The sequence below is a fragment of the Oncorhynchus nerka genome, linkage group LG12 (genome assembly GCF_034236695.1).
Source record: "Oncorhynchus nerka isolate Pitt River linkage group LG12, Oner_Uvic_2.0, whole genome shotgun sequence".
Classification (NCBI taxonomy): Eukaryota; Metazoa; Chordata; class Actinopteri; order Salmoniformes; family Salmonidae; genus Oncorhynchus; species Oncorhynchus nerka.
This window is the reverse complement of record NC_088407.1, coordinates 25,484,649-25,496,363: the sequence shown is the minus strand read 5'-3', so window position 1 is coordinate 25,496,363 and position 11,715 is coordinate 25,484,649. Positions and strand designations below refer to the sequence as shown.

At 41.2% G+C, this 11,715-nt stretch overlaps 1 protein-coding gene across 1 annotated transcript; it reads right to left on the bottom strand.

The window, feature by feature from the left end:
- Positions 1 to 3,254: 3,254 nt before the first annotated feature.
- Positions 3,255 to 10,646, bottom strand: LOC115138886 (transmembrane protein 256-like). Its single transcript, XM_029676075.2, has 4 exons — positions 10,521 to 10,646; positions 10,086 to 10,123; positions 5,295 to 5,375; positions 3,255 to 3,715 (listed from the first exon to the last, which is right to left on the bottom strand). The coding sequence occupies exons 1-4, from the start codon at positions 10,600 to 10,602 to the stop codon at positions 3,572 to 3,574; spliced, it is 345 nt and encodes a 114-aa protein (XP_029531935.1). The 5' UTR covers positions 10,603 to 10,646; the 3' UTR covers positions 3,255 to 3,571.
- Between the last annotated feature and the right edge of the window lie 1,069 nt (positions 10,647 to 11,715).

The window sequence follows — 11,715 nt, the reverse complement described above, 5'->3', positions numbered from 1 at the left end:
CTGCAAAAAAAAAAACCACTCCAACTGGACAGTTTTTTTCTCCATCTCTTCATTCAAAGACCCAATCACTCTTATTGACAGTTGTGGTTGCTACGCATGATGTATTGTTGTCTCCACCTTCTGTTGTTTTCTTAGGTCTCTCTTTAGGTTGTGTTGTGGTGTCTCTCGTCATTGTGTGTTTTGTCCTATATTTTTATTCCCCCGTCCAAGCCGGAAGGATTTTGGTAGGCCATGGTTGTAAACAAGAATGTGTTCTTAACTGACGTGCCTAGTTAAATAAAGGTTAAATAAATAAAAAAATATGCAAAATAAAGCTTCCATACAGCTGACGTGAAGTGACACCTCTACTCGTATGCAGAACAAGGGGGTGAGATGGCGCCTGAACTAGCCCTCTGCTTTTAAAAGACAAAGGGACACCACAGGCTCCCCTTGCAGAACGAGATGCTCTGCCTCTGACAGCTTCTGAACTCCTTCCTCTCCTCCTTTGCCCTTTTTCTTCAGGACGGGAGAGATTTGCAAAGTCATCAAAAGATCTTCAAACCATTACCAGTTTCTCCTCCATCACCCCATCTTTGCCGGTGTCACCTTGAAATACCTCCCCCTTTGAAGCCATATCAGAGAGGCTGACAGTGCAGATAATTGGCCCAGTGGAGGTAATGGAGGAGAGACTCGAGAGGACCTAGAGCCAACCAGGAACTGAAATCTGTTGAACCACTTCTCAAATTCTTCTATCAGCAAATTCATCAAAGACAAAGTGAGGAAAGTGGTAGAGAGACAGAGAGGTGCAGGGCAGAGAGGGGCAGCACTTATAGCTACAGTTTATGTCTATGACATACGAGTTCTGTGTGAATGCAGTCTATTTATTTGTCAACATTACTCTGCAGCCTCAGTCATTCCATCAAAGGTAGCAATCATTGGGTGGTTGCTGGGGGAAATTTTATATGCCATACATACTCCTCTTAGCCTGACATGCAGTGTCTAACCTGTATAGAAGCCTCAATTGCAGTAATACAATGGGATAGAGAAAGAGGTGTGTGCTGCTCTGAAAGAGGCAATGGCACCCTATGGGTCCTGGTCAAAAGTAGTGCACTATGTAGGTCATTTGGGACTTGGCCAGTGTTTAATGCGGAGGCGCGGTGCCCATTGAAGGGAGGGGATGATGATCTACCTGAATGTGTGACAGTGCTGACCATTTAAGGGTCTGTAAAGGTCAGGAGGGAGCAGTGGTGTGAGAGCTTTGAACAGCCATGACTTTTTATTCCGCTTCAATGTGTGGGCTGCTGTGTACTGTGAATTGATGCTTCAGAGAGAGGATTAGTTGCTGCTGTTCTCTCTCAATAGTATAGTGTGTGTTCAATGTATTAGAGAGAGAGAGAGAGGCTTTGGGTAATCGTGTCGGGTGGTATAGGCATAGTTTCATTTCACACTTTTATTGAGGAAAATATCCTGAGAAGCACATCTTCCCATCTAGTCGTCAGTCTCTCTCTCCTCTCAGTCCCACCAGCATTCAGACAGACTATTTGTGTGAGCGATAGTCTTACACCAGCCAAGCTTCACGCTCATTTTGACCACAACCAAGAAATCAATTGGCCGTAGAGCTCTCCCTAAAGAAGCTTGTTCTGCATGCCAAATGGCACCTTATTCCCTTCAGAGTGCCCTACTTTTGACAAGAGCACTAAGGGCCATGGTCAAAAATAGTGCACAATGCAGGGAATATGATGCCATTTGGGACACAGCTCAGTTCTGAGGTAATTACCTAACCGAGTTTGGTGGTGTGAGAGAAACAAATAAAAATATATACTTTAAACTAATTAATACATTCTACAGTGTAACAAAAGTAGAGGGTTGTGAAGCAAAACTCCCTTGAGATACAATTAACAATATCTCCCTTCTCTCTCCCGCCTACTACACCAGAGAGAGGTCCAGTTGTAGCTAGAACACCATTCCTAACCCCTTAGCCAAAGGGCTAATTGCATTGCAACCTGCTTTACAGTATGTGCCCAGCCTCAACTTTAGGATAATAAAAGCTGAGTGAGGACACAGAATAAAACGGCAGAGTTTATTGCTGAGGCAATAAACTCACCGGGTGAATCCTCATAGGCCAGTGATTTCTTTGGCCTGCAAAAACAAAGACTGGGATAGTGAACAGAGACCAAAAGAGAAAGTGTGAAGCACAGGCCCTGAGAGAGAGAGACTGAGCCCAAGAGCGAGGGACACAGCCTGAGAGAGAGGGAGAAAGAGAGACCAGAGATTGAGAAACCAAAAAAAGGGAGTTAACACAGCGTGTTGGAGCAGAACGTTGTGATCAGGGTTGTCAATTCTAACGAGGGGATACTGTGCTGCTTCAGTAATGAGTGACTGTTTGGGAGTGTGTGTAGTCCCAACGCTGCACGCCCAAAATGTCAGCAACCAGGAGGTGGAGGGAAACGGGCACAATGTGATGTGGCTGGGTGAGTGTGAATGGATTCTGAACACATTATGATGGTGCAGATCTCTCTCCTTTGTCCGTGGCACCATCTCACATTATCAACTTAAAATGCGCATACATGAGCCTCCAGCAGCCCTCCCACACAAACAGCCCATACATTTTCCTGCTTCCTCTCCTTGTCTCAGGAGCCCAAATTAACTAACTTGTGTAACCAGTGTTTCCATTCCAGAGATAACAATCGCAGTTTGATAGCCTGACCCCGTTTTCCCCAAAGCCCACTAATCGGCCTTCTAATTAGCATTTTATGAGTCGTGATCAAAGTTCACTGGGATGTGCTTTAGTCAATAGGATTTCTACTTTCAATGGACTCCCGAGTCAGTGGGCTGGCTTATGAGCGTCGAGCCACCCCCTGCAAATTGACCTGGAGATTTATAAAGCAATTTTCAAAAGATCCTCGCGCAGACGGCCTTCACACACACACACACACACACACACACACACACACACACACACACACACACACACACACACACACACACACACACACACACACACACACACACACACACACACACACACACACACACACACAGCCTACAATCAGGAAACGGGAGGATGGAATGAAGGAAGGAATTAACGCTTCATCCAATTTGAATACAGATAGGTTTGAAGGAACGTAGCCCCGGCTAAAGTGAGGCCAGTGGTTAATGAACTCCGTGTTCTCTGTACACCGGTACTTAGAAGATGAAATGCTGATGGGCCAGAGACATTCACTATCAGAAGGCTTCCTCAGTAGGAACAAATAAGGGGTTACAGAGAAGTGATCAACTCTTTTCAAAAGGTTTATTTATGATTAAGGATTAATATACATCGTATCCATTCAAACTGAAACGTGGGTGCGTTAACACCCACACACAAAAACAGAGAAATTTAAGTCACGAGTACGTCGCAGCCTGTGATGACAGAACATTTTCAAAAGTGATCCCTCACAACCTTATCTTCTCTTTACACCCATGACAGAACAGCAGGATAGATAAGTGACATTTTACCAACGCCCCTTCTTCTCTGAACATAAGTCAGTTTGTGTCCTGTAGAGAAAGGTCATTCACCACCAGTAGGGGTCAGTGGTTAAAATGACAGAGTTCAGATGGCTATGGCCAGCCAGCCAGCGATCAGGAACATGCCCCCGTAAGGAGCCAGTTTCCTCAGGACAGGGTTCTCCGTCAGGGCCTGGTGATACAGGGCACCACAGAAAGCCCCCATGCCCACTACCAGGAGGGCGCCCGCCTGCAGAGAGAAGAGGGGAAAGTGACTGTGTGCTGACCATTTAAGACGTACACACAGCCTTCTCAGAATGTGGCATACAGTATCTGAAAATACATGTAGTTGGACATCAAATCACTAATGCAAACAAAAATGGAGAATACATGCGGGCGGAGGATTAAAATAAACCACAGAGATACATAATTATTGTGCCTTCAGAAAGTATTCACATCCCTTGACTTATTCCACTTTGTTGTTACAACATGTATATGTCACAATACCCCATAATGTCAATGTGAAATTGTTTAGACATTTTTACTAATTAAAAATGAAAAGCTGAAATGTCTTGAGTGAATAAGTATTCAACCCCTTTGTTCTGGCAAGCCTGAATAAGTTCAGATGCATGGACTCACTGTGTGCAAGAAGTGTTTAACATTATTTTTTGAACGACTACCTCATCTCCGTACCCTACACATACAATTATCTGTCCCTCAGTCGAGCAGTGAATTTCAAACACAGATTCAACCAAAGAGGTTTTCCAATGCCTCGCAAAGATGGGCACCTATTGGTAGACGGGTAAGAAATAACTTTGGATGGTGTATCAATACACCCAGTCACTACAAAGATACAGACGTCCTTCCTAACTCAGTTGCCAGAGAGGAAGGAAACCACTTAGGGATTTCACCATGAGGCCAATGGTGACTTAAAAACAGAGTTCAATGGCTGTCAAAGGAAAAACTAAGGATGGATCGACATTGTAGTTAAACTACAATATTAACCTAACTGACAGAACGAAAAGGAAGCCTTTACAAAGTACAGAATAAAAAATATTCCAAAACAAGTATCCTGTTTGTAAAAAGTCACAAAAGTAAAACTGCAAAGAAATTCACTTTATGTCCTGAATACAAAGTGTTATGTTTGGGGCAAATCCAACACATCACTGAGTACCACTTCATATTTTCACGCATGGTGGTGGCTACATCATGTTATGGGTATGATCGTCATCAGCAAGGAGTTTTTTTTAGGATAAAAATCAAATGGAATATAGCTAAGCACAAGCAAAACCCTAGAGGAAAACCTGGTTCATTCTGCATTCCTTACAGACAGACACAGCAAGACAACCTAAACTACAAGGCCAAACATACACTGGAGTTACTTGCCAAGACAACATTGGATGTTCCTTGAGTGGCCTAGTTATCGATTTGACTTAAATGGCTGTCTAACGATCAATAACCAACTTGACAGAGGTTGAAGAATTTAAAGAATAAATGTGCAAATATTGTACAATCCAGGTGTGAAAAGCACTTGGACATATCCAGAAAGACTCATAGCTGTAATCACTGCCAAAAGTGATTCTAACATGTGTGAATACTTATGTAAATATTTCTGGATTTAATTTCAACAAACATGTTTCCGCTTTGTCGTTATTGGTTATTGTGTGTAGATGGTTCATCCATTTTGATTTCAGACTGTAACAACAACATGTGGAATAAGTCTAAAGGGGTAGGAATACTTTCTGAAGACACCGTATGTTCTATTACAACACTAGAGTTCCAATAGTTCATTCTGTAATTAGAATTGGAGTGAGGTATACAGTACATACCACAGCAGGTTTTCGACAGCGAGAGGCCCCCAGCAGAGCTATGCTGTGATAGAAGTGGTACTTGTTGGCCGTCTCATACAGCTGAGGAGAGGTAGATACATTAGAGACCAGAACTGTCTGACAAATAAGTTGACAGGGTGGTATAACTTTGCATTATATTCATATTGGTTATTTTAACGCAATAAGCCCAGAAGGAGTGTGGTATATTGGCCATATTGCACAAACCCCTGAGATGCCTTATTGATTTTGGAAACTTTTTGCATCATACCTGTGGTATATCATCTGACAAACACAGCTGGAATGCTGTTCTAGCCAATCAGCATCAAGTACCCAAACTTCCCAATTTATAATTGTGTGTGTGTATGTGTGTGTGTGTGTGTATATACACAATACCAGTCAAAAGTTTGGACACACCTACTCATTCAAATGTTTCTTTATTTGTACTATTTTTTACATTTTAGAATAATAGCAAAGACATCGAAACTATGAAATAACACATACGGAATCATGTAGTAACAAAAAAAAAATATATATATATTTTTTTTAATTTATGTTCTTTGAAGTAGCCACCTTTTGCTTTGATGACAGCTTTACACACTCTTGGCATTCTCTCAACCAGCTTCACCTGGAATGCTTTTCCAACAGTCTTGAAGGAGTTCCCACATTTGCTGAGCACTTGTTGGCTGCTTTACCTTCACTCGGCGGTCGACTCATCCCAAACCATCGCAATTGGGTTGAGGTCGGGTGATTGCGGAGGCCAGGTCATCTGATGCAGCACTCCATCACTCTCCTTCTTGGTCAAATAGCCATTACACAGCCTGGAGGTGTGTTGGGTCATTGTCCTGTTGAAAAACAAATGATAGTCCCACTAAGCCCAAACCGGAAGGGAAGACGTATCTCTGCAGAATGCTGTGGTATCCATGCTGGTTAAGTGTGCCTTGAATTCTAAATAAATAACTGACAGTGCCACCAGCAAAACACCCCCACACTTCAGTGGGAACCACACATGCAGAGATCATCAATTCACCTACTCTGCATCTCACAAAGACACCAAAAACCTCAAATTTGGACTCATCAGACCAACGGACAGATTTCCACTGGTCTAATGTCCATTTCTCATGTTTGGTGTCCTATAGTAGTGGTTTCTTTGACCATGAAGGCCTGATTCACACAGTCTCCTCTGAACAGTTGATGTTGAGATGTGTCTGTTATTTGAACTATGAAGCATCTATTTGGCCTGCAATTTCTGAGGCTAGTAATTCAAATGAACTTATCCTCTGCAGCAGAGGTAGGTAACTCTGGGTTAGAGGTCGACCGATTAATCGGAATGGCCGATTAATTAGGGCCGATTTCAAGTTTTCATAACAATAGAAAATCTGTATATTTGGACACCGGTTTGGCCATTTTTTTTTACACCTTTATTTAATCTTTATTTAACTAGGCAAGTCAGTTAAGAACACATTCTTATTTTCAATGACGCCCTAGGAACGGTGGGTTAACTGCCTTGTTCAGGGGCAGAACAACAGATTTTTACCTTGTCAGCTCGGGGATTCAATCTTGCAACCTTACAGTTAACTAGTCCAACGCTCTAACCACCTGATTACATTGCACTCCACGAGGAGACTGCCTGTAACGCGAATGCAGTGAGCCAAGGTAAGTTGCTAGCATTAAACATACCTCATAAAAAACAATCAATCACAATCACTAGTTAACTACACATGGTTGATATTACTAGTTTATCTAACGTGTCCTGCGTTGCATATAATCGATGCGGTGCGTATCGTTGCTCCAATGTGTACCTAACCATAAACATCAATGCCTTTCTTAAAATCAATACACAGAAGTATATATTTTTAAACAAGTATATTTTTTAAAAGAAATCCAGGTTAGCAGGCAATATTAACCAGGTGAAATTGTGTCACTTCTCTTACGTTCATTGCACGCAGAGTCAGTGTATGCATACGTAATTATGACATAACATTGAAGGTTGTGCAATGTAACAGGAATATTTAGACTTAGGGATGCCACCCGTTAGATAAAACATGGAACGGTTCCATATTTCACTGAAAGAATAAACGTCTTGTTTTCGAGATGATAGTTTCCGGATTTGACCATATTTATGACCTAAGGCTCATATTTCTATAACTAAGTCTATGATGTGATAGAGCAGTCTGACTGAGTGATGGTAGGCAGCAGCAGGCTCGTAAGCATTCATTCAAACAGCACTTTCGTGCGTTTTGTCAGCAGCTCTTCGCTGTGCTTCAAGAGTTGCGCTGTTTATGACTTCAAGTCTATCAACTCCCGAGATTAGGCTGGTGTAACCGATGTGAAATGGCTAGCTAGTTAGCGGGGTGCTAATAGCATTTCAAACGTCACTCGCTCTGAGACTTGGAGTAGTTGTTCCCCTTGCTCTGCATGGGTAACGCTGCTTCAAGGGTGGCTGTTGTCGATGTGATCCTGGTTCGAGGCCAGGTAGGAGCGAGGAGAGGGATGGAAGCTATACTGTTACACTGGCAATACTAAAGTGTCTATAAGAACATCCAATAGTCAAAGGTATATGAACTACAAATGGTATAGAGAGAAAGCCCTATAATTCCTATAATAACTACAACCTAAAACTTCTTACCTGGGAATATTGAAGACTCATGTTAAAAGGAACCACCAGCTTTCATATGTTCTCATGTTCTGAGCAAGGAACTTAAACGTTAGCTTTCTTACATGGCACATATTGCACTTACTTTCTTCAACACTTTGTTTTTGCATTATTTAAAACAAATTGAACATGTTTCATTTATTTGAGGCTAAATAAATTTTATTGATGTATTATATTAAGTTAAAATAAGTGTTCATTCAGTATTGTTGTAATTGTCATTATTACAAATAATATTTTTATTTTTAATTATTTTTTTTTTTTATCGGTATCGGCTTTTTTGGACCCCCAATAAATCGTTATCGGCGTTGAAAAATCATAATCGGTCGACCTCTACTCAGGGTCTTCCTTTCCTGTGGTGGTCCTCATGAGAACCAGTTTCATCATAGCACTTGATGGTTTTTGCAATTGCACTTGAAGAAACTTTCAAAGTTCTTAATTTTCCAGATTGACTGACCTTCATGTCTTAAAGTAATGATGTAATGACTGTCATTTCTCTTTGCTTATTTGAGCTGTTCTTGCCATAATATGGATTTAGGACTATATTCTGTATACCACCCCTACCATGTCACAACACATTGGCTCAAGCGCATTTAAGAAGGAAAGAAATTCCACAAATTAACTTAGCAAGACACACCTGTTAATTTAAATGCATTCCAGGTGACTAACTCATGAAGCTGTTTGGGAGAATGCCAAGAGAGTGCAAAGCTTTCATCAAGGCAAAGGGTGACTACTTTGAAAAATTTAAAATATATTTGTTTAACACTTTTTTTGGTTGCTACATTATTCAAAATTTGTTATTTCATAGTTTTGATGTCTTCACTATTATTTTACAATGTAGAAAAAAAGTAAGAATAAAGGAAAAACCCTTGAATGAGTCCAAAGTTTTGACTGGTACCGTGTGTGTGTGTGTGTGTGTGTGTGTGTGTGTGTGTGTAAAGTCGGAAGTTTACATACACCTTAGCCAAATACATTTAACCTCAGTTTTTCACAATTCCTGACATTTAATCTTTTACAAATTCCCTGTCTTAAGTCAGAAGTTTACATACACTCAATTAGTATTTGGTAGCATTGCCTTTAAATTGTTTAACTTGGGTCAAACATTTTGGGCAGCCTTCCACAAGAAGTTGGGTGTATTTTGGCCCATTCCTCCTGACAGAGCTTGTGTAATTGAGTCAGGTTTGTAGGCCTCCTTGATCACACACACCTTTTCAGTTCTACCAACACATTTTCTATAGGATTGAGGTCAGGGCATTGTGGTGGCCACTCCAATACCTTGGCACTTCACAAAATAGATGGCATCATGAGGGTGGAAAATTATGTGGATCTATTGAAGCAACATCTCAAGACATCTGTCAGGAAGTTAAGCTTGGTCGCAAATGGGTCTTCCAAATGGACAATGACCCCAAGCATACTTCCAAAGTTGTGGCAAAATGGCTTAAGGACAACAAAGTCAAGGTATTGGAGTGGCCATCAAAGGCCTGACCTCAATCCTGTAGAAAATTTGTGGGCAGAACTGAAAATGTGTGTGCGAGCAAGGAGGCCTACAAACCTGACTCAGGTACACCAGCTCTGTCAGGAGGAATGGGCCAAAATTCACCTAACTTCTTGAGGGAAGCTTGTGGAAGGCTGCCCAAAACGTTTGACCCAAGTTAAACAATTTAAAGGCAATGCTACCAAATACTAATTGAGTGTATGTACACTTCTGACCCACAGAGAAAGTGATGAAAGAAATTAAAGCTGAAATAAAATCACTCTACTATTATTCTGGCATTTCACATTCTTAAAATAAAGTGGTGATCCTAACTGACCTAAAACAGGGAATTTTTACTAGGATTAAATGTCAGGAATAGTGAAAAACAGAGTCTAAAATGTATTTGGCTAAGGTGTAGGTAAACTTCTGACTTCAACTGTATGACACGTATGACAAAACATTTATTTTTACTGCTCTAATTACATTGGTAACCAGTTTATAATAGCAAATGCTTTTTAAGCATTAACGCACGAGGGGGTGTGATATGGCCAATTTACCACGGCCTCGTTGCCTTGTGCAAGAGAACAGCCCTTAGCCGTGGTATATTGGCCATATATCACACCCCCTTCTGCCTTATTGCTTAAATAGCATATGAAACAACACTTACCACGATCGAGTAATCGCCTGGATCTTTGTTTTTGAAACCTGAATAAACAAATAGGAGATATTGTAAAGGGCCAGGACAGCTACAGTAATAGTAGCACCACAAAACAGGTGATCATGTCATGTGACATCAAGAACAGTGAAGCCTATTTGTGTAACTTTATGTTTAGCCATCAGGAGCCTGCAATATACACCTTTTCATTCGGTTAATGTGCATCATTTACAGTAGTTTGAAAACTGTAGCCGGAAAGCACACTGTAGGCTACATATAGCTAATTACATTATTATTTAGCTCTAGTGACATGGCCCAATGAGTGACATAAGCCTGTCCTGCAGCGCATACACAACAACATGCCTAACTTTTAAAGTTCACTAACGTTACACAATCATTTAATCTGGTTGTTATGCCCCGCACAATTACGAAGACGTAAAATCCTACCGTGAGCTCCGTATGCCCCAGCCGTGACAGCAAGCGCCCCGGACACTCCTGCTAACCTCTGCACAACCAAAGACGCGGTCATTGCTCAATTTTACAAGGCTCTAAATGACTGTGAAATATAAAGGAAACGGCATGCAGTAGGGCGCTCTTCTGGGAGAGAACATCCGCCGGTAGAATTGTTTACTGAACCAAAATGGCGCCCATCGTGATACAGTTTCCAATGTCCGGCATACATTTTTTTTTATATATATAAGTGTGGCTCATTATGGCAAATGAAAATATCCTTGTATAGCCTAATAATATTGTCAAATCTCTTCAGACAAAGCCTTATGGAATGGCACCACTAACACAACACTGATTTGCACATAAACAGTTATTTTCTGTTATCTTCAGACATTGTTATAAAGTTATGCTATTTATCACAGGCGAAATTGCCTCATGGGATGGGGGGGACATGACGCCCCCAATATGCAGAACAGCTTTAAAAGTAATCTTTGGGCACAAAAACGGTCCAACTCTCAACACTTGTAGCTAGCCAGTAACTCCTGCCCCAGTATGTGTTGATGGCCATTTTCATTTCAAATGTTTTGTTTTTGGGCAGAAGTTGCAGAGAGCGGTAAGAAATGGCACTTCCATGACAAATATCTTATTCATATTTCTTTTGCAGATTTTAAGCATGAAATGACCTGGTATGATGGTGCATTGATAATATATATAGTTTAAAGCTGTTATTTTTGCGTTTTTGTTAAGTTTACCATTAACGAAATTGTCCAGTGTTTCCAGATTTCTATAAAATATGGCCTATAGTTAATTACAATATGAGTGAAATAGTTTCCTTCCAAAAAAATGGTAGTTAAGTACGATAAAAAAGCCCATTTTCTGTGTTGGAATGGTGTGGGTGTACCCCAACAACAGAATGGTGTGGGTGTACCCCAACAACAGAATGGTGTGGGTGTACCCCAACAACATAATGGTGTGGGTGTACCCCAACAACAGAATGGTGTGGGTGTACCCCAACAACAGAATGATGTGAGTGTACCCCAACAACAGAATGATGTGGGTGTACCCCAACAACAGAATGGTGTGGGTGTACCCCAACAACAGAATGATGTGGGTGTACCCCAACAACAGAATGGTGTGGGTGTACCCCAACAACAGAATGATGTGGGTGTACCCCAACAACAGAATGGTGTGG